The sequence below is a fragment of the Gymnoscopelus braueri genome, assembly GCF_963280865.1.
Source record: "Gymnoscopelus braueri genome assembly, chromosome: 13".
NCBI lineage: Eukaryota > Metazoa > Chordata > Actinopteri > Myctophiformes > Myctophidae > Gymnoscopelus > Gymnoscopelus braueri.
The window spans coordinates 38,942,022-38,966,372 of record NC_137615.1 but is presented as its reverse complement, the minus strand read 5'-3'; the positions used below and the strand labels follow the sequence as shown (position 1 = coordinate 38,966,372).

Here is a 24,351-nt window from a genome sequence, read left to right as displayed (position 1 = left end):
TCTGTGAAATGGCCTGATCTGCTTTAAAGCACATCATGTTTCTACCACCATCAGAGACTGTTTGTTTATTGCATACTTTCACTTTCAGTTGTGTGGGGATTGTTTCTGGGAAAGGGCCTGATCGATCGATGAAGTATGAGGATTGCTCATCTGGATACCATGAAGAGCCAACATCCTAAGAATATTTTGGCCTCAATCCCCACCGCTCTCCAGCTGCTCTGAAGCCTCACATTGCAAAGGAACCTCCTTGCAAAAAACAAACAAAACTGTTGAAACAGATGTAATAGCACATCTGAAGTGAATTGGCAAAGAGAGGAAGGTTCATCAGGGTGACTGACAGGGAATTGAAGTAGGACTGCTCAACTGCTCTGTAGCTCCTTAGACAAGTATTTGTTTGGGTCAATTTGTTGTAGCTTCCTCTCCCTCTCACTTTAAACCCTATTGCCCTCTTGGTTACCTTATCTCATTCAAATTCAGATTGAAGAAGTTCCTAGGTTCCTAATTAAAACCTATATAGGTGGGGTAGTCAGTGGTGTGTTCTAGATTTTTTTGGAGGGTATACTATAACTATTCCCTGCCTAGTTACTCCCACACGCATGGCACACGCACGTGTATATAATTAATTAATGTAAAATTGCGCGCGCTCCGCGTGTGTTTCTGCCCCGCACACACTCGGCCAAGGCCCACTCAGGCCCAGTTTCACAGTAACACTGAGTAGCTACAATTACAATATGATTTTCTACTGTTTCTTTCTAATGTTAATCACCCTGTAACTCAACCACTTCGGAGCTGCTTTTAGCATTAGATGCATTTTCAATGCAAAGCATGGATTAATACCATAGAATAGTGCAAGGATTGTTATAAATAAATGCTGGTTAGGCTTATCAGATATAATAGCAGTGTAGTGTTAACAGCGAGCATTCCTGTATCTATTACAGAATAGTATTAACTTGGCATTGAAGACACAAACTGATTCAAGATTTTGCTGTGCTATGACGCACACTTTGAATACTAATGAAGTACTCAATTCAGTGACCTACGTTCAATGAAGTGAATGGCAGGTCGTTGAGTTAATGTGTGAATTCCTTCGCCAGTAGCTATTAATTATCACCTCAAGAACAATAGCCACACACATGATAAGCCTTCACCTTTGATTGATTGATTGATGTACTTTATTTAGTAAGACATGAGAACATCAGTACATGCAGTACAAATTCACAATACAAGGTCTACTAAACTGGGAGACTCATTAAACACTGAGCTTGTTTAAGATGAGATCCACAAGTCAGACCTCGAGTCAGACTAGTCAGACAGACCACATTCTTGCTGATTGTAGCCTATTGCTGCCCCCCCCAGCAGCGTATCAGATGCGTATATCGACGTATGCGTATATCGACGTATCCGATACGACGTCTCGAACGGTTTTTGGATGTATACGACGGCACCGAAAAAAATCTACAGGCCACACTGCGTATACAGCGTGCCACGGTAGAACACACCACTGGGGTAGTCGGTTCAGTAGCCTACAATTGATTGACAATGGTGCTGCTTCGGCCTGGTCAGTGGTCACAGAGTCAAACATCCTTCAAATTAAACAAAGACCAACAGAAACCCTCCCACCTAACCCCTGGTTGCCTTCAAATTATGGAAAAAAGCACCCTGCGGGAGCTTGGCCCCATCCTACGTGAACAACCCCCATACCCCCCAACTCAACAAGATGATATTGCACGTCTACTAAATGTTGATTGCTGTTTAGATTTCCGTTGGCTGTGAATAATGATAAAACCCGCTAATATTTGCGAGAGAAACTGTCTACAGTAGCTGTGCTGAGGAGGGACAGCGAGTGCATTTTCCGGCAGCGGCTGCTGCCGAGGCAGCACACGCCCAGCTTTGGGAGTGTGCTGCGTTTGTGTAACGCAGTCCCCACCAATATTATTTACGATTCTGTGCCTATCGGTACATAACTCGGACGGCGCTTAGTCGAATAGCAGACCATCGGCCGGACGTCGCGGGCACTCGCGCCTGGAGGCGCTCGGGCGAGACTCCTTGGCCTCAAGGTCTGCTGATTCGGCGCGCCTCCATCATGGTCCAAAACTATACTTTATCGGCGGAAAAAGTTGACTGCCGCTCCTCCACCGGCAGTTCCGCGACTGCCGCTCCTCCACCGGCAGTTTCCGCGACAGTTCCGCTGCTCCGCCGGCAGCTGACGCTCCACCGCCGGCAGTCACTGCCGGGAGCTGCCGCTCCTCCACCGGCAGTTCCGCGGAAGTTCCGCGGCTGTTGCCGCTGCCGGAGAATGCACTCGCTCCTTCTGGTGCTGAGAGCATGCAGGGCGACAGCCTGGGTGTGGCTGGGTGCCAGTTACGTTGAAAACAGAAAGTTTTTTCAGCAAAGATTCCCTTGGCAAATCACTGCAATATGTACACATCAGGGCATGAACTTGTTGAGCTACTTGCCAAGTGCGATACCACAGATGGCTTCACGCGATGTGAATTAAAGCTGAGACTGTTGTGTTTTTGTTAGGCCAATATGCTTTTACCACAGTGGGGCAACAGTCGCTGTAGGAAAAGTGCACTGTCCAGACAAAGGTTTACATTTAATCCATATATTCACAATGTTTTCACAGGCATTGATTTAGGTTAATTAGTTGTGTGGTTTCCTATGTCCCATATTTCCAAACAAACAAACAAACACATTGGCAAAATAAAGAAATAGTTATTTATATATAATCACTGGTAGCTCTCGTGCACATCCAGGGTGGAGGTGCTGGTAGGCAAGATAATGTACATAAGACAGAAAACCTCCCACTGCTTCTCTCAGGAAGGGACCGCACACTCCAACAATGACAATGGACAGGACTCACTTAATGCTAAACACCCTTTCTTGCAACATCCATTTTTTGTAAAAACAAATGTACTGCTGCTAGCTTGGAGATATATGCTCCCTCAACCGGAGATGTATTTATGTAATTATATTTCCTGTGTCATGTTGTATTGTGTACGTATACAGTATGTAAATGTATATGTATATGTATATGTATATGTATATGTATATGTATATGTATATGTATATGTATATGTATATGTATATATCTCTGCTGTCCGGCCGGAACCAGCTAAATCCAAAATGGTAATTGTTCAGGAAATGAAAAACAAAATATCAATTTTTCCGAAAATGAAGAAAACCTTATATTTTTAAAACAAAGCAATACTGCCTCACCAAACTTGGTATTGTGACTTTATATATTATCAGATACTTGCATGTGTCATTATATTATCACCACTTTTAGGAGGGGTAGTCCATCATTGATAAGAACAGCTGGCAATGGATCTCAAAGCTCACAACACATCACAACGCATTGTGAGCTTGGAGATCAGCTATTTATGGTGAGCGCCATCCTCATATACTAAGTATAGATCAAGCTGAATTCTGTACTTAAACAACTTTTATTTTAACATGCATTGTAAACAACCATGGATCTAACTGTTACCACTGTTGTTCTTCTACAGTTGAGTGCAGCAAACAATTCTGCCTCAATACTCAATCATGTATTTAACAAAAGCAATCATGGCACACCAACAATAAATAAATGGCATATAAATACAAAATACATTCAAGAAAAATAGAATCTGTAGCCTATCAAATCTGTAGCCTACTGCACTAACAATAACAACCACAGTTGAATTTACCTATCATATACCTATCAACATTTTATTATCACACTGTGTGTTGTGTGTTGCGTGTGTGTGGTGGGTGTTTCTTAGTGCTTTAGATTGTCATAAAAGCTGTGAAAGTCTTTTGGCATGATCTCCTTGAGCTCTTGGAGATGTTTGAAACAAACTCCTGCACACACTCATTCTCTGGCCATTAACATTTAAAAAGAAAACACGAGCAGATGACCTTTGTGAAGACACCCTTCTCTTCTTTACTGGGGTGACATCTATCAAACCTTGCACATACATTCTCTTCTCTTCCCAGTTTATGTTCTCCCAAAAGCATTGAAAAATCTTCTCCCTGTCTGCCTCATACAGAGCAGAGCTTCTCTGAGAGCCTGAGAGGAGGTGGGAGTTGTTTGTTTTTGACGGACAGTTTGAGGGTCCAATGGAGTTAGGAGTTTTTGTTTTTTTGTTAAAAAAAAATTTACACAGATGTAGAAAATGGAGTTAGCTGGTCCCGGCTGGACACCGACGATGTATTTTGGTGTGTGGATATACATATATACAGTATGTGTGTAGATGGGTGTAGATTCTCTCTCGGTATAGAATTTTATTATTGTCGGGCACTTTTTTATACTGCTTTTACCTGCCCACCTTGATACATTCGGTGTAAACAATTGATTGAACAATTGACTGAGTAGCCACACAGGTGGGTGGAGTAACATTTTTTGTCACAGGGGATGTCACTATAAATGACAGTGATCAGTCACACCTGTGTATGGCACCTGATGAAGTCAACGCAGCGAAACACGTCGTGGAAAAAAAAAAATGAAGCATTAAGTGAGTTCTGTCCATCGTCATTGTTGGAGTGTTATTTATATATATTCAAATGTTAGGCTACACAATACTTATATGGGAACACAGTGCTGTGGAGAGATGAAAGAATAAAGGAACATTTTTAGTGATTGCTGCATTGACCTAGCCTGGTAATCCCCCCTCCCTCCGGAAATCTCATTTGCATTTGGTTTCAGGAAGGAGGGTCTGGGATTGCTCACAGAGTAAAGCTGCCCGAACTGCTGCGCATTCGAACCAATCAGCGGCTGCTAGGGGCGGGATCATCCAATCACCTGCCTAGTAGCTTGAAAAAATGAAACTCCGTCTGTCATCGATTCTGCGACCGGAGTCTCAGATGCAAGTACGCTGTGAAACAAAATGTGTGTCGCAAGCTTCTTCCATTTGACGGAGTGAGGTTAGCATTGACCCAGAAGTTTTGTTCAGAGTGAGCACATGGGGAAGCAGTGGGAGGATAAGGGCCTTACCAACTCCAATTTTGCAACAGTAGCTGGATAATCTGGACACAAAGTAAAATGAAATGTCCAAAGTGGTTGTATTTATCCAAACAATAATTTAAACGTGTGCAGGATAACAAAATTAATAAATGAAAGAAAAGAGAGGATTATCTGCACCCCAATTTTGATGCTCCCAAAGTGTGATTTATTCGTACAACTTCCACCTGTGTGGAGGATAGGAGAGGGGAGGGGCGGGATTAAGGGACTATGACGGCAAAGTCAAAGGGCCAATCCCAGCACTTTTTTTCCAGTATCCGGTCATATCCCCCCCCCCAAAAGAAAAACTAATAATATGAATGGCATAAGACCTTTAAAACATTATTTAAAACGTATAAGTAAAACATCAAGTGGAAATGAGAGTTGTACCACATAGATGGATAGTAAAATACATGTGAATCAAGTTACACAATTTGGCAGTTGTATCTTCTGGGTTACATAATAAAGCCCAATAAAAACTTCCATAGAAACAAGAGGTGTAACATGTAGGTTACCCTCAGTGGCCATGCTGCTGGCATATTTTGAGCATGCAGTTCAGAATCAGTTATTCCTCCTGTTATGTCTCCTCATTTAGGTCCAAGAGACATCTGTGATATCTTGACATATCAATTTAATAATAATAATAATAATAATAATAATAAACTTTATTTGTATAGCACCTTTCATGACATGAAATGCAGCTCAAAGTGCTTTACAGAGCAAGGATACAATTACAGTTAGAACCAATTTAACAATAAAGCAAACAAAAATAAAATAAAATAAAATAAAAGCAGTAAAATGCAGTAAAATGCAGTGGCCCTCGCCACTACACAACTACAACACAAATGGATATAACTTAAATGTAGTGGCCACTGTCCTCTACAACACAGCTAAAGAAATATCCACACTTCACACAATTGCCAATATTACATGTGTACCTTGTGTACCTTAGTAATATATCTTCACACAATTGTCAATATTACACCTTAGTAATATATTTTCACTTAGTAATATTACACCTTAGTAATATATTTTCACCATGTTTACCACGTGTGGACTAGCCCAGGGGATCTGCTAACTTATCACATCCAAACCACACACCGTACACCCCTGAGAATGATATCGGGGTTATACAAGATATATAGAATAAACATAGACAAAAGGATCTGCCCTGGAGGGTCCACAACGTGTCGACGTGCCCCAGAGGATAATTCACTAAATCCTCCGGATGGAGTTATCAGACTAAAAATAAAATAAAATAAAATAAAAGCAGTAAAATGCAGTAAAATGCAGTGGCCCTCGCCACAACACAACTACAACACACACAATTGCCAATATTACATGTGTACCTTGTGTACCTTAGTAATATATCTTCACACAATTGTCAATATTACACCTTAGTAATATATTTTCACTTAGTAATATTACACCTTAGTAATATATTTTCACCATGTTTACCACGTGTGGACTAGCCCAGGGGATCTGCTAACTTATCACATCCAAACCACACACCGTACACCCCTGAGAATGATATCGGGGTTATACAAGATATATAGAATAAACATAGACAAAAGGATCTGCCCTGGAGGGTCCACCACGTGTCGACGTGCCCCAGAGGATAATTCACTAAATCCTCCGGATGGAGTTATCAGACTCTTGTCTTTTAACTACCGTGACTTTCTCTTCCACTCACACAAAACAAAAGCAAAGGCATAAAACAACATTAAAATAGGGAATACAGTGAGGAATTAAAAATCAACCAAAGAATCAGCTAAAAGCAAGAGTGAAGTAATAGGTCTTGAGCTGTGCTTTAAAGCTATCGACAGAGGCTGCCTGTCTTAAGTGTAGTGGGAGTTTATTCCACACTGTCGGTCCGTAAAAGCAGAATGCTGCTTCACCGTATTTTTTATATGTCATTGTAGGCACCTCGAGCAGGTCAGCACTTGAAGACCTGAGGGCCCGGTTTGGAACATATCTCTCTAGGCAGTCGGAGAGGTAGGAAGGTGCCAGACCATTTAGAGCTTTATAAACTATTAAAAGAATTTTAAAATCAATCCTAAAAACAACCGGGAGCCAGTGTAGTGAAGCTAGAACTGGAGTGATATGTTCTCTCATCCTGGTTTTAGTTAAAATTCTGGCTGCCGCATTTTGAACAAGTTGTAATCTGTCAGTTGTTTTCTTTGGCAGGCCAGAGTAGAGTGCGTTGCAGTAATCAAGCCGAGAGAAAACAAAAGCGTGGATCAGCGTTTTTGCATCGTCTAACGACAGATAATCTCTAATTCGTGCAATATTTCTAAGATGAAAGAAAGCAATCTTGGTGACATGATTAATGTGTGTATTGAAATTCAATTCAGAATCGATAATCACCCCCAGGTTCTTTACTGTGGTGTTACTTTCTACAGCCAGGTTACCAAGTCTACTTGTTATTGATTCTCTCTGCTCACTGGAGCCAATTATGAGAACTTCTGTTTTATCCTCATTTAGCTTAAGAAAGTTCTCACTCATCCAGCATTTTATACTGGACAGACAGGTCAACAATGGGTCTAGAGCGCAGGGGTCGTCTGGAGCTACTGAAAGATACAGCTGGGTATCATCAGCATAGAAATGGAAGTTCACTCCGTGATCGGCGATGAGTTCTCCCAGCGGTAGTATATACAGGGAAAACAATAAGGGACCCAGAATTGAGCCCTGTGGAATACCAGAACAGATGTTGTGTTTGTCTGAGTCAAAGTTAGCTAGACTGACAAAATAGCTTCTGCCTGTTAGGTAAGAGTGAAACCAAGACAGGGCTGTGCCTGACAAACCAATCCAGTACTCCAAACGTTGTAGTAGAATTGTGTGATCAATCGTATCAAAAGCAGCGGTTAAGTCAAGGAGTAGGAGAACAGATACATTTTTGTCGTCAGCGGACACCCTAAGATCATTAATTACTTTTACAAGTGCTGTTTCTGTACTATGACCTTTCCTGAAGCCAGATTGGAATTTGTTATGAACCTTATTGTTCTGTAGGAACACATCCAGTTGATGAAAGATAGTTTTTTCTAAGACCTTGCCCAAAAATGGCAGATTTGAGATTGGTCTATAATTACCCAGCACCAATGGATCAAGGTTGTGTTTCTTGAGTAGCGGCCTGACTACAGCCGTTTTCAGTGAGTCTGGAAAGACGCCTGAAAGTAGAGAGCTGTTTACAATTCTTAGGATATCTCCAATAACACTGTCTAAAACCTCTTTGATAAACGGGGTGGGTATTACATCCAGTGAGCAAGATGATGATGTCATCTGTGATATAGTTTTACGGAGTTCCTCTTCATTAATTGCGCAGAATGATATTAGGCTTCCTCTGGAGGGATCTACATTTTTGCACCATGCACCATTTGCCGCATTTGCAGAGCTAGCAGCAGCATTCATAATACCAGCTCGAATGCTAAAAATTTTGTTTTCAAAAAAGGATGCGAACTCATCACACTTAGCTTTAGAAGCAGGGAGCGACTCCTTGTAAGCCTGGGGGGGGTTTAAGAGATGTTCAATGGTAGAGAATAAGACTCTGGCATTTTGCTTGTTGTCATTGATAATGCGTGAGAAATATGCCTGCCTTGCCAAGCGCAGTGCTTTGTTATAGGCCACTGTTGACTTCTTAAAGATCTCTAGGTGGACAGTGAGTTTGTTTTTTCTCCAAATTCGCTCAGCTTTACGACATTCTTTCTTGAGTGAGCGCATGTGCTCGTCAATCCAAGGTGTTACTCTAGAGTTAAGTTTCTTTTTAGTTTTCATAGGAGCCACTATGTCGAGAGCTGACTCTAATTTGAGATTAAGATGTTGAACCATATCATTCACTGAGGGAGCATCAAGTAGGGGGGGCACCTGCACACACGCCAGATGACGAGGAAACTCGTTTGCTGCAGATGAGATAAAAAAACGTTTTTTTATAGTATATTCTGTATTGTTTTTCCCTAGATCAGAGACAGTCATATTAAAACACAATAAATAGTGGTCTGTTAGTTCGGGCTTATCAATAATACTGTCAACAGTGATATTCAAACCTTTAGTGATCACCAAGTCCAGGGTATGGCCATGTTTATGTGTTGGCCCAACAACATGTTGAATAAAGTCAAAGTTGTGCAGTAACTGTAGGAAACCCATAGCCACAACATCCGAAACAATGTCAACATGTAGATTAGCATCTCCAGTAATCAGAGTTCTGTCATAATTAGTGGAACAGATAGATAAAAGTTCTGATATTTCTGTTAGAAATAAGGCTTTGCTGCACTTTGGAGGTCGATACATACTAATCATAAGCACAGAGGATTGACTCTCCAATATGGTGGCCTGGTATTCAAATGATTTAAAACTGCCGAGGTTTGGCAGAGGTTTGAATTTTAAAGTGTCAGAAAAGATATTCGCCAGACCACCTCCTCTTTTTCCCTCACGTCCTGAGTGAATGAAACTGTACTTTGGTGGGCATGCTGCAGCTAGGGGCACCGCTCCATCAGATCCAAGCCAAGTCTCTGTTAAAAAAATAATATCTAGTTTCTCTTTACAGATGATATCATTTACAGAGGAAGACTTGTCATTAAGTGACCTGATGTTAAATAGGGCCAGGTTTAGCTTCAGGCATTCAACTATCTGGCTGTTGCCTCTACAGGGAATGCGTGTTAAATTTGCTATATTTGCAGAGTGTTTAAAGTCACTCCTTGTCCCGGAGGCTCTATTTGAGATAACAGTGGAAATATTGTAAACCTTGTTTTCTACAAGGCTAACTGAAATAGCCTTGGGCCCAGACATGATTTTGGCTATGCATAATGGACCCTGCCTATCTCAGCAGTCAAATGTATTCTCTAGACGTAGGGAAGCCGACAGGACGTTCTTGTTCTTGCACTGTTCTTGACGTTCTTCGTTCCTGATCTTGCGCCTCTGTATCGCTAGTGCCAACAGCGTCAACCGTCGAGGGGGGATGGGTGGGGGGCAGGGCACGGTTGATGGTTGTGGGGCCTGGCGTTTGATTTGGGGGGTGATTCTAGTCCCCTCTAATATGTTCATTCTCTTAGTACCTATTAAAGAATGACAGGGATGCTGCATGCTCCATGTGTCACAGCCCCACTAATGACCTGTGCGTTGCATAAATAAAACCAGATGGGATTCATGGAATTCTCAAATCTTCTGATATTTGCTTTGACCTTGGAAGGTATTGCTGTAAATGGGATGGGTGGAGAGTTTGTCTCTCTAGAAGCACAGACGGTGGACAATAGAGGAACCAGACTCAAAATACTCCTCGCGGCTGATCCACATCGCCTTGAAGGTGGAGAGAGAAGCCAGGATGGAACCACCGATCCACACAGAGTCTTTCCTCTCAGGAGGATTAATGATCTGGAGTAGGGAGAGGAAGACAATAATGTATTGTGCATTAAGTAACATGTAAATGTGTAAATGTGTTAGCGCTGGTGAAAGCATAAAAGCGCTAATAAACAGCTGACAGTTGGTGAAAGAGAAAAACGGGCTTCGCTGTTCCGTGCACATGGTAATGGTCAATGGCTGTGAGCAAATGCAGATCAATTGCTCCAGCCATTGAGGAGAACTGGGCAGAAGAGATTTTGGCCTCATCACCCTCACACCAGCCTCACACCACCACCCTCACAGAGCTTTGTAGAATTATAGTAGGATGGCTGTCTGTCCATGTACCTTGGCCTTCATGGCGGGAGGAGCAAGAACAGTCATTTCCCTCTGCATGCGGTCAGCAAAGCCTCGGAACATGGTTGTGCCTCCGGACAGCACTATGTTGTTGTACAGAGTCTCACGGATATCCACGTCACACTTCATAATGCTGTTGTAGGTGGTGTCATGGATTCCCGCAGACATCATACCTGAGTAGGAGAGACCTTTGTCCTCCACGTGGGGGCTCCTCGCTGGCAGGTGAGTCAGTAAGATACAACAGCAGTGAAAACACAGAAATGTGTGGAAAAATGGCTACATATGTAGAGGTTGTTACATTGTTGTTTAATTCTTTGTTATCAAGTGAATAAATTAACTACACTCCTGTCATTATTACCCAGATTCATACTGTACTATGACTATCATCGGCAGATTCGGCACTATACAAACCTTTGAGAAAGGGCTGGAAGAGGATCTCAGGGCAGCAGAACCTCTCTTTGCCAATTGTGATCACCTGACCATCAGGCACCTGGTAATTCACTGAGGAAGAGGAGGCAGCATTCTCCTGTTCAAAGTCCAGTGCCACGTAGCACAGTCAGAACTTCTGAGATAGGTCTGATCTTACTTAAGTTTCTTTAGGCAAGGCAAGTTTACTTTTATAGCCCTAATAGGGTTAGGGTCAAAACGTTATCACACCTGATAGGGCTTACTTGGCGGATCAGCCGCAACATGTAAGGAGAAAGATAGACACCCACACACTGTCTTCACTTGCTCAATAAAGAAACACTTTTATTAAATTACTTGGCACGTTTCGGTCAAAGACCACCTTCAGGCATCTGGCGAGTAGATGCGTGAGGAAGGACTTTGCCGAAATGTTGCAAGTAATTTGCTTCAGAATGGTACATGTATGTACCATTCTGAAGCAGTGACCCCAGTGACTAATTGAAGAAGTTCAATTAGTCACTGGGGCAATGCAGACCAGTAACCCTACAGCACTGTCTATGACACAGGTCCAATACACAGTAAAATCCTCAGTGCTCATTTATCCATGTGTTACTCAGTATGCACATGTAACCAAATGGACATTTACAGGGCCATTTGGTTACATTTGTACACTTTCAGAAGTAAACTAACACTTAGCAGTGGTCCGACAAGAGGCGTAGAGAGACAAAACTGCCTGGATGGCCACATACATGGCAGGGGAGTTGAAGGTCTCAAACATGATCTAGATGATGAAAAACTAACATTTTGATACACCTACATCACTGACATTCAATGCTATGGAGGGCTGTGTACTTTATAAGATCAGAGCACTACGTCACGGCTAAGCCGGACTTCACATGACGTGTCAGCCTGTGTCTATGCCCATGTATGGACGAAAGGGGGACAAAAGATGGACAGACATTTATCCCCATATATGGGCGAAATAGGGACAAAGCCTCATGTAGGCCGACCCTCTGGGTCTGGCAACAAAAATATAACACAGACTATAACAATGGACCCTTATATCCATTGTTGTGCTCTCAGAGTTAAACTGAGACTTTGGATTTTGCAGTGTACTGTACAGTGAGGAGGAAGGAGTAGGGGTCAAGTTTCTAGCTCAAGAACATGTCAATAACAATTAAGATGGTGAAACTTGCAGTGTGTATCTCCGAGCACTCAATGCTGTGTTTTATTGAGTGGGAAGTCAGTCGGACCAGCAGTTGTCCAGAACCAAAAATATCTTCATCTGTCTGTGTGTCTGTCTCTCTGTGCGTGCGTGTCTGTCTGACTGTGTCCATTTAATGGCCATGTATGGAAATCCTTAATGTCATCAATATGGATCGCGTCATAGTACTGTTGCCATAGACTGGCCTCCAAGGACTATGATAGTGGGTACTGCACTAAGAACTCTGACAAGTGGTACAACGGATACTCTGACAAAGGGTACAAGGGGTACTGCATAACCGAGGGGCATGCACTCCAAATGGGCATCGGCCTAGTTACGTGAAGAGAGACTGAGAGAGATAGAGAGTGTTTTCCTCCACCTGTGTCATTTTCTCCCTGTTGGCCTTAGGGTTGAGAGGAGCCTCAGTCAGCAGAAGTGGATGATCTTCAGGGTCCACATGAAGCTCATTATCGAAGGTGTGGTGCCAGATCTACACAGCAGAAAGAGGTTTCACACATTTAAAATCACAAAACACACCACAACTTAAATGGCCTGCTGCTTTAAAACATGTGATTTCATGGTACTGTAACTGATTGCACTTTTAATTGTAGAGAGAGAGAGAGAGAGAGAGAGAGAGAGAGAGAGAGAGGAGACACGTGTACAGGATATGTTGTACTTTTTTATGTCAATCAAGCAGCTAAGAATGCCATATTTGTGGTTTCTTCCAAAACATTTACATAAAAGTAAAATATACAGCTACAGCTAAAGTATTTATTTTTCCGGTAATATCTTTGAATAAGAAATCCAAAAGACATGAGCTGATGTTTTCTTGCATGATGACTGAGCTGCCGATGACCTTCGGCCTGGTGCAGACAAATAATAATTAAAAAAAACTTTTTATATCCATTTGGCAAAAATAAAAATTACCCTCTAAGTAAAACTTGTGGTGTTGGAGGTATAGTCTGGAGTTTGGGGCTCACCAGTGATTAACCAATCACTGTGTTCCTACCTCCTCCATGTCATCCCAGTTGGTTATGATGCCATTTTTGATGGGGTTAGTGAGGTTGAGGATCCCTCTCTTTGACTGAGCCTCATATCCTACATAACTGTCCTTCGGTTCGATTCCTACCACTCCCTGAGGAAAGAAACAAGATACATAAACACCATCACTCTAAATACATAAATACATTATTGAAACACAATTCACCTAGTGTCCTTGTCAGATCTGGAAAACTGAGTGTATGGTATAGAAAACCAGGTGTGTGTGTGTGTGTGTGTGTGTGTGTGTGTGTGTGTGTGTGTGTGTGTGTGTGTGTGTGTGTGTGTGTGTGTGTGTGTGTGGGGGGGGGGGGTTATGAACCTGATGTCTTCGTCGCCGTCCAACAATGGTGGGGAAGACAACATGAGGTCTGTGAGCAAACCCTGCTTTGCACATCCCAGAGCCATTGTCAACTACAAGTACAGCAACATCGTCATCCATGGTTGATCTAAGGATAGGTTCTTCTATTCCACCTAAGGGATACATATACATGACACTCTTTTACGTATTATAGGTATTGAACACATCAAGGGGGCGGCTTGAGCACCTTTTTGGTTGAGCACCTGCCCTTTTGTCTCAAAGTGCCTTTTCCCAAAATGATGAGTTGATTTAATTAAGCTATATATGAACTAGAGAATCAATGTTAAATCCCTGTAAATTCATTTCAAGGGTACTGAACAGCGCCACTGGAAGCAAATCACACTTAGGTGTTAAAGTAAGTGGTGCAGGTATATAGCAGTGGGGCCAAATGCATTCCAAGGTGTACCAAATTTGTACTCCGTAGCATGCTGCGAACTGGAGTTATGGCTGTTTAAAGGCCAGCCAATAGGAAGACAGAGGGGGCGGTGCTTAAGGAATTACAGCTTGTCCCTATTGGTGATCTAAGTCCATATACCAAATTTGTACTCCGTAGCATGCTGCAAACTGGAGTTATGGCTGTTTAAAGCCCAGCCAATAGGAAGACAGACAGGGCGGGGCTTCAACAATCAAAACTCGTCCCTATTGGTGGTCTAAGTACACATACCAAATTTGGACTCCGTAGCATGCTCTAAACTGGAGTTATAGCTGTTTAAAGCCCAGCCAATAGGAAGACAGAGGGGGCGGGGCTTCAGCAATTAAAGCTCGTCCCTATTGGTGGTCTAAGTCCACATACCAAATTTGGACTCCGTAGCATGCTGCAAACTGGAGTTATAGCTGTTTAAAGCCCAGCCAATAGGAAGATAGAGGGGGGACCCCTGGGGGTCCCCGGACCCCTCTTTGATAACCAGTGGTACGTGTGGCCAATGAGAGGAGAGATGGAATAGCCGATCTCCAAGCTCGGTTTCACAGAGCAACTCGTTGTGAGCTTGTAGATCGGCAGTTTTTGTGTGTGTGTGTGTGTGTGTGTGTGTGTGTGTGTGTGTGTGTGTGTGTGTGTGTGTGTGTGTGTGTGCACGGTGCGCCTCACAGGTTTGCATGTGTGTGTGTGTGTGCACATGAGTAGGCGTGCACGCACGTGCACGCACGCACATGTGCAGTCCTGGCTTGCACGTGTGCAGTGCATGTGTGCAGCGCCTCGCAGGTCTGCATGTTACGTGTGTGTGTGCGCACGCACATGTGCAGTCCTGGCTTGCACCTGTGCAGTGCACCTGTGCAGTGCCTGTGCAGTGCCTCGCACGTGTGCAGCGCCTTGCACGTGTGCAGCGCCTTGCAGCGCCTTGCAGGTCTGCATGTTATGTGTGTGTGTGTGTGTATGTGTGTGTGTTCAGAAAGCTGCGGCTCGTCTGGTATTCAACCGCCCCAAGTTCTCCCACACAACTATCCTTCTCCGTTCTCTGCACTGGCTCCCCGTAGCGGCTCGCATTCAGTTTAAAACCCTGGTGCTAGCCTATAGGGCAGTGAAAGGAACAGCTCCTTCTTACCCCCGGGCTATGGTCGATGCCTACACCCCTGCCCGACCACTTCGGTCTTCTACCTCGGGGCGACTGATTGCCTCGTCACTCAAGGGTCCTTCTGGTCGATCGACACGGTCACAACTTTTTTCTGTTCTGGCCCCACAGTGGTGGAATGAACTTCCCACTGATGTCAGGACAGCAGAGTCACTGCCCATCTTTCGCCGCAGGCTGAAAACCCACCTCTTCAGGAAACACTACCCTTCCTCTTTGCCTGGCCTACTTGTTGTTAACTAGTTGTACGAACTCTTGTTTTATTTTTGTATTGTTTTATTGGATCTTGTTTAGTCGATACACTTATTTGTTTTAGTTCGTGCTCATTTGATTTTGCTATTTTGTCTCATCTGTTTAAGAAAGTAGGTAGCTGATATATTGCACTTTTACCTTAGCGCTAGGTATACTCTTGGTTGCTTGTTTTTGCAGGAAATGCACTTAAGACTTCTGGTGATTAGTAGTTTCGTTCCCTACCTATGTTGAATGCACTTATTGTAAGTCGCTTTGGATAAAAGCGTCTGCTAAATGACTGTAATGTAATGTAATGTGTGTGTGTGTGTGTGTGTGTGTGTGTGTGTGTGTGTGTGTGTGTGTGTGTGTGTGTGTGTGTGTGTGTGTGTGTGTGTGTGTGCACATATGCGTGTGCAGTGCTGGCTTGCACATGTGCAGTGCTGGCTTGACTGTGTATGCATGTCTTTAAGTGGCGCATGTGTTGCAACGGTGTGCCTCGCAGGTCCGCATGTTGTGTGTACTGTATGTGTGTGTGTGTGTGTGTGTGTGTGTGTGTGTGTGTGTGTGTGTGTGTGTGTGTGTGTGTGTGTGTGTGTGTGTGTGTGTCTGTGTGTGTGTGTGTGTGTGTGTGTGTGTGTGTGTGTGTGTGTGTGTGTGTGTGTGTGTGTGTGTGTGTGTGTGTGTGTGTTTGTGTGCGTGCGCATGTGTGCAGTGCTGGCTTGCACGTGTGCAGTGCTGGCTTGTATGTGTGGTCATGTATTTAAGTGGCGCATGTGTTGCAAGTTGCAACGGTGTGCCTTGCAGGTCTGCATGTTAAGTGTGTGTGTGTGCGTGTGTACAGTATGTGTGTGTGTGTGTGTGTGTGTGTGTGTGTGTGTGTGTGTGTGTGTGTGTGTGTGTGTGTGTGTGTGTGTGTGTGTGTGTGTGTGTGTGTGTGTGTGTGTGTGTGTGTGTGTTTGTGTGCGCGCGAGCACTTGTGCAGTGTTGGCTTGTGTGTGTGTGCTTCCATATTACATTGCAGGAGCAAACGGGCCATACTTGAGGACAGGAAGAGATTAAGTTCTACCAGCTAAACTATTTTTTTGTAATAGTTGTGGTTTCCATTAAGGTGAACAGGTAGGCCTACTAGCTATGTTGATGAGAAAGTCTAAGGTATGCCGAATGGAACAATGTAAATGACTTGAGAGTCAAAACAGATAATTATGTAAAGTACAGGATGAGTGATTAATGAAGGGCATGACAGGATTTAAAGGAATGCAGTGTCACAATAGTTTGATGCAAAGGTGCCTAACTTTGATCAGAGTTGAGGAGGAGGTCTGATGGTGAGGTTGTGGATCAAAGGTTTCCATGGATTATGATTGTGGAGTGTTATTATGGTTATTATTGGTATTATTGGACACTTTGAAACGCTTTCTCTGAACTGACACAAATTAACTTTACTTGTCCAGTTCTGCCCTCCTTTGCCTCGGTGCTCCTTCTCAACAGATGACATGCCTCCTGTTTTTGCTCTTTTCCTGCACCATTTTTCACTGTGGTCACTCTCAGTGTTGGAAAAGTTACTCAAAAAACAGTAATATATTACCTATTACTCGTTACTTGTTTAAAAAGTAATATTATTACTTTACATATTACTCCCTGCCAAAAGTAACTCGTTACTTATTACTTTTCTTTTCTCGCCTCCAGTAATTGCATCCTTTCTCCCCAAAAGTCTTAATTTGCAATTTCAACATTAGCAGTTGTTTTTTTTCCCTTTTCTGCAGCTTACATTGTAAAATCCTCATTGTTGATTTAACTCCAAAAAGTGTACTGTACACATGACATCCAGGTCCATTTGGTTCCATTTGTACACTCATTTGAATTAAATTAACACTAAGACTTTTACTGTGTATGAATTACTTACATACTAAATGAAAACCACACCTGGGCTCAAACTGATAATGAGACACAATCTTTGAACAACGTCTGTTGTTTATTAAAGCAGTTTAGCTCCAAACAAAGTGCTAGGCCATATGAAGCCAACATGTGCCAGTGCATTTCAATGCAATCCAAAAATATGCACATTAGCATAACAAGTTTGTCACAGTCAGTCACAATTTCACAAATAGCCCTACAAAATTAACCTGAGTGACAGTAACAAGTGCAAGCCAGCACTGCATACATGCGCGCGCACAAAAACACACACACACACACACACACACACACACACACACACACACACACACACACACACACACACACAGACACAGACACAGACGCACACACACACACACACACACACACACACACACACACACACACACACACACACACACACACACACAGAGTTTAACAAAAATAATTTGTTAACTTATATATTATAGGCTAAAACATTCTGTATGGCTGGATATTTAGTGCATCATTATAAATCTGGTGTCCTATAACCAAACCTGCATCATTATAAATCTGGTGTCCTATAACCAAACCTGGGTCAGGCTTGACCCATGTAAATAATCCACAAGATGTGTAGTTTTTCAGTGCTTCAGTTCAACTACAATAATTCTGGAAAAAGGCTCCCTCAGCAACACATGGTTTCTGACAGAATTTGGGAACCAAATAATTTAGGCTATAATAAAATGACATTTCAAATAGCTTATTAATATTGTTCAATCAAAATATACTGTATTTGACCATCCATTTGACCATTATATCAATGGACCAAAAACAACACAATCACAGAATGAAAATAAACAAAGTCTAGACATTCAAGCCCACAGTACCACCAAGGCTTGTGAAAATAGTAACTTGTTACTTTTGGAAAATAGTAACTGTAATATCTATTACTCAAAACGTGAAACTTTGGTGAAGGTAATATTTAGTTATATTAGGCCTACTAGTTACTGGAAAAAGGTAATAATATATACTTTTTTCGTTAAGTTACTTTAGTTACTTTACAACACTGATCATACCGTTGACTTTAATTGATTCATTGTCTGACACACCTCATACACTCCATTAATCCATTCTCTTAAAAAATAAAATCCACAGCCCAGGACCTCCTCCAACCTAAAAGTTAGCTCACCTCTGATCAAAGTTAGGTGCCTTCGCATTAAACTATTTTGACACTGCATTAAATTAGAATCCTGGCATACCCTATCATTAATCACTCATCATGTACATATATTTTTTGTCTCTCAAGTTTCCTTGTTCCAGTGTTCCATTGGCATTTTATCCTTGATGTTTCCGTGAGAAGCATTTAACATGTAATTATTACGTCTAATAAACCAAATCAAATCAAGTGTAGCTTGTAGTGTGTGTTTTTTGTTACATTTGCATGCCTTGGACTTTCCCATCAACAGAGAATACCTGATACCTTGCCAAACCAAATGTTTTAGCTGGTAGAACTTGATCTCCTTCTGTCCTCAAGTAACACTGTCTTTTGAAAAGCCAGCAATCTCTATATTAGCCATATGATGTATAATACGCACCCACTCACCTTTGCAGCTAAGTGGCCCTTTTGCGATGGAAGCACTGTCTGTACTGATGAGACTCAATTATTATTATCCAAAATAATTAGGATTTTATGTTTTGGTCGTTAAGTGGCTCAGTAGTTAATGCAGACATACTATTGTTTTAAAATGTGCAGCACATTGGAATAGACCCTATCAGGAGTCATCACCATGCCAGCTTGTGATGGACATTTTCATGAATATTTTATTTTTGCCACAGACAAAACAAGTGATCAATAATTTTTACCAGAAATACATAGTGAACTCCTAATATGCCATAGTGTCTATGCCAATGTGCTACACATTTTACAATTATTGTATTTCTGCATTAACCACTGAGCCACAAAGAAATATACGTTTTTTGATTTTTTTTTTTATAGAGATGGTGATTGTGGACCCCAGGCTGTGGATCAAGGGTTTCCACAAATTATGATTGTGGAGTGTTATTATAGTTATACATTGTTATTTTTGGACACTTTGAAATATTTTCAACGGTGAAAACCTTTTTCAACAAGCTTTACTTGTTGAAAAATGTTCTGCCCTCCTTTGCTTTTGTAGCAAATAGATCCTTCTGAACAGATCTGTTTTTGATCTTTTCCTGCTAAAACAAAAAATGGACCACGGACATAGACAAGTCTTGCCACGGACACATTTTGTCCGTGTACGGACATGTTGATGACCCCTGGGCCCTATGACACATTAGGAGTCCATTAGTATACATTTAGGGCTAGGCCACTGGGATTTTGGTAAGATGATCATTATTTTCTACATTTTGGACAAAATAGCCACTTTTACATCGAGGTGCCCAGATGTCCCTAGTGCCCACCTATCCTGTATCCAATGCAGGAGGCAGAGGAGAGCGAAGATAGCAGAATGTCATGTTGAACTAGAAAAAGGCGCTGCTCGGAGCACAGCTCTCCGCCATGGGCCAGGCTAACTATCTGCACAACATCTGAATAACCTGCACATTTTGCAAGGCATTCAGAGAATTGGCTGAAAATTGGAGTGATACATCTTGATCACATGACTCCAGAGATAATCTGTACCGATTTGTGTGATGCATGTTTTGCTGGAAATGTAGTTTGGCACAAATGGCCAGGGCCAATCAAAAGATTTTGATTGTACAACGTACGGTTCAAGAGTTAGCAGCCAGTGGCTGTTATAGCGCCACCATGAGGCCAATAAAAATGGGACTGTCTGACCTGGCTGTTCAGCCTGGTTGAAACAATGATGGGAAATGAATGCAAAGTGCAAAGCATGCAAGGCTGTTGCTGTACTATAACTACAAGCTCACAATGCAGATCTGCTATATTTGCTTTTTTGTGTGAAAGTGGCCTATCTAAGTCTATCTGTGGGTTATTATAAATATTGAACCAATGAAAAGTATTTACAAAAGCTTGTGACTAAATCATAACTACATTAGATCCATTGGAACACAGGTTATTTTGCATTTCTGGAAGGTAATAGTTTTGGACATAGCCTACAAGGTGTCCACCCGTCAGGAACCATATGTATGTATGCGTATCTTACTCTACTCATATCAGGAATATCTGGAATATAAAAAATAGCCAAACAAGCCATCTTAACTCATCCAGTGCCACATGACGTCAAAGACGTCACGAGGCCTGACGCCCCGTGCGCCACATGACGTCTTTGACGTCATGTGGAAAAACATGTTCAGAACCCAAGATATGATGATTTGAAGATTTGCTGCTCCATTCACTCTTTGTTTAACTTCTTACTGAAAAAGGCTGTATCTCGGCTCCTGAGCACTTTTTTTTACAATGAATTTTGGCTGTGGCACTCAGAGCCAAAATTCCATAAATAAGCTTGGCATTGATTAATATGCCTCATATGTCACATATGGGAATCATGAAATAACCCAAACCAGCAGGTAGAGGAATGTTTTCCTCATCTGACATGTTTATCATTCATACATATTATACACACTGTACATACAAATATGCATGTACTCTGTGTGTGTGTGTGTGTGTGTGTGTGTGTGTGTGTGTGTGTGTGTGTGTGTGTGTGTGTGTGTGTGTGTGTGTGTGTGTGTGTGTGTGTGTGTGTGTGTGTGTGTGTGTGTGTGGCGCACATCAGGTCTGACCACAGTTTAAATACTGAGCCATACGCCATTTTAACACTCATCTGTATTGACAATAACACATGGTAATAGCTATTGGTTCCTAGGTTACAGGTCAAAGGTAAAGGTCATTTAAGAATACATTTTCCAACATACTGTAACTACACACTAACTGTGGTACAGTGGTTACAAGGACATCAGCATACACAATTTAGATTTCTCTAAATGAAATACACACAACTCACTTTAGATATTCTGAATTCCTTACAAGGCCTAATCCACTGAGTCAAAAACATATTGAGCTCTGAAATGAATCCTTTAAAGTAAAAAAAATACTTACTTTTGCCAGGTACTGAATTAAGATCAATCTTCCTTTTTGTGCTCTGGACCAAACCTGATGAAACAATCTTAAATGTCCCTAAGGCTTCACTCTGTTTGTTGCACAAATGTATACCCTGCCTTTATCTTCTTGTTCTTTTGTGCATCGTCATCATATATCCAGCCCAGTGTCGTGCAGCCAACTTGTCTCTCTTGTCTCGTCTTGTCTCTGTGACAGGGAGTTGCATGCTACGCTGTCTGCCTGGCCCCACTTCTTTTAATTCAACTTAGCCGACCCCAGTCAGTCATCTATGTTAGTGACTAAGCACACCCCCAATGTAAATAATGTGCCAAAACACAAAGCCAAAACATTGTTGATATTATTAAGGTCATATTTTGTTGCCTTGCTCTAAAGAAATTCTATATTTTTTCACTTAAAGGGCAAGACCACTTTGGTAGAGGTTTGGGTTGTGTAGTTACCAGTGGTGGAAAAAGTACTCAAATTCTTTACTTAAGTAAAAGTACCAATACTGCAATATAGAAGTACTCTGTTACAAGTAAAAGTCCAGAATTAAAAATTTACTTGAGTTAAAGTACAAAAGTATTGGCATCAAAATGTACTTAAAGTACCAAAAGTTAAAGCACAAAAATATTAGAAAAAGCAGATCTACAAGCTCACAACGCGTCGCAGTGCGACGCGTTGTGAGCTTGTAGATCGGCTATTTTCAAATAGCCTATGTACAAAATAGGGCTAAAGTGGTTAATGTATGTTTCATAATATAATAATGTATATCTGAAAAGTAACTAGTAGCTAAAGTTTTCAAATAATTGTAGTGGAGTAAAAGTACAATATTTGCCTCTGAGATGTAGTGGAGTAGAAGTAAAAGTATTGGAAATTGGAAATACTCAAGTAAAGTACAAATACCTCAAAATTGTACTTAAGTACAGTACTTGAGTAAATGTACTTAGTTACTTTACACCACTGGTAGTTACCTTGCCATGATGTAACTCCAAAGGTGGGCAAGAAATAAAAAATAATTGCTCCATTGATTAGAAATTGATAATTCAAAATATGCTCCTCATTGACTTACATTGTATGGTAAAACAGCTCTCAAAGTCACTCTTTTAGCACGTAAACGAACGCAAACTAAGTTGATTCAGACAATATAGAGCATCACCAAACCCAGTACTGTTTTTTTTTTATATAAAAATGCCAACTTCCTGTTGATTTTGCCATTTTTAATAAGTAGAAAACCTGGACTGGATCCGCGGATCCGGATCCAGATCTTCAAATAGTAAAATCAACAGGAAGTTGACATTTTTATTAAAAAAACAAACAGTACTGGGTTTGGTGATGCTCTATATTGTCTGAATCAGCTATGTCTGGGTTCATTTATGTGCTAAAAGAGTGACTTTGAGAGCTGTTTTACCATACAATGTAAGTCAATGAGGAGCATATTTTGAATTATCAATTTCTAATCAATGGAGCAATTATTTTTTATTTCTTGCCCACCTTTGGAGTTACATCATGGCAAGTTAAACACACAACCCAAACCTCTACCAAAGTGGTCTTACCCTTTAAGACGGAGTGCCTTGCAATTATTTTCTTTGCAAGTCTGCATTTCACACCTTTTTGGCAAGCAGTACTTCTTTGGAAATCCTTTTTTGTTCATTGTTGATATTATATTTGAAATGTTTATACCTCTGAGTCACTTCTTTCCTCCATGTACATAAAACATTTAATTAGAGAGCTAACACCACAGTCCATGAGTAAGCTGATAAACTGCTTTACTTCCAATAAACCAAAAGTTTTCAAATGTCATTTCTTTATCAGCAACTGTCTAAATTAGACACCCATATGGCCAGAGGGCCGAGATCCACCACCGACGCGACTGGCACTGTCATATGGCACTGTGTGTGTGTGTGTGTGTGTGTGTGTGTGTGTGTGTGTGTGTGTGTGTGTGTGTGTGTGTGTGTGTGTGTGTGTGTGTGTGTGTGTGTGTGTGTGTGTGTGTGTGTGTGTGTGTGTGTGTGTGTGTGTGTGTGTGTGTGTGTGTGTGTGTGTGTGTGTGTGTGTGTGTTGCGTGCGGAAAGTAACTTGTTACTTATTACTTTACTTTTCTTTTTCACGCCCCCAGTATTTTGCCCTTCAACATAGTTGTTTGTTTCCCTTTTCTGCAGCCGACATTGTAAAATCCTCATTGTTGATCTAACTCAGAAGTGTTGATTAAATTAATATTAAGACTTTTACTGTGTATGAATTCATGACTTACAGACTAAATGAAAACCACATGGGCTCAAACTGATAATGAGAACAACTTCTGTTCTTTATTAAAGCAGTTAAGCTCCAAACAAAGTGCTAGGCCATATGAGGCCAACATGTGCCAGTGCATTTCAATGCAATCCAAAAATATGTAGCATAACAAGTTTGTCACAGTTACAGTAATCTCTCAAGAACAGATTCTGTTCTGCGTTTGAATCTGTCGGGGGGGTTCGTCATATCGCGTACGCACTGGCCTACAAGTGGGCGTGCCTTCAGATCAGGAAGCAGGCTGCGCTTTACCCAATCAAATGTAGTGGGCGGGATTTACGTGTCTGCCGATCCTTCCCCACTAGAAACAAACACAAACTCATTTAACAATAGCGTCCTCGGAGCAGACAAAACCACAGAAAGATATTCACATTTTAACTTGCTCTTTCATCATAGAAACAAGTGGGCTTATAACCAAAACGATCCATGTTCTCTGGGAGAAGTGGTGTTAGTGTTCCGTGTAGAAATATTGTTAGTGGGAATGGAAACATAGTCGCACCACCGGAAGTGAAAGGCTGAAGGCAGACCAAAACCCCGGTTTCCTTGCGTACGTGTGCTACGTCGACTTCCTCCCAGAGCCAAGTGAGATAGTAAAAAACAGCAGAGGGCGCTGTTTTTCCTTTTCATTTGGCGATGGGTTCCCAGATTGCAGTTACAGTAGTCACAATTTCACAAATAGCCCTA

General features: G+C 41.7%; 1 protein-coding gene and 1 long non-coding RNA gene across 2 annotated transcripts in view; one reads left to right on the top strand and one right to left on the bottom strand.

The window, feature by feature from the left end:
• Positions 1-10,201: 10,201 nt before the first annotated feature.
• Positions 10,202-13,755, bottom strand: LOC308099567 (actin, non-muscle 6.2-like; the record flags this gene model as incomplete). The annotated part of the gene is made up of 7 exons (XM_080448303.1): positions 10,202-10,345; positions 10,658-10,881; positions 11,078-11,167; positions 11,762-11,852; positions 12,655-12,765; positions 13,285-13,410; positions 13,636-13,755. The coding sequence occupies 7 exons, from the start codon at positions 13,753-13,755 to the stop codon at positions 10,202-10,204; spliced, it is 906 nt and encodes a 301-aa protein (XP_080304429.1).
• An 8,349-nt stretch (positions 13,756-22,104) lies between these two features.
• The window catches only part of LOC308097945, a 435,438-nt gene continuing 433,191 nt past the window's right edge, over positions 22,105-24,351 (top strand). The window contains exon 1 of the long non-coding RNA XR_013934247.1: positions 22,105-22,341. This is a non-coding gene — a long non-coding RNA (uncharacterized lncRNA). The remainder of the gene's footprint in view (positions 22,342-24,351) is intronic.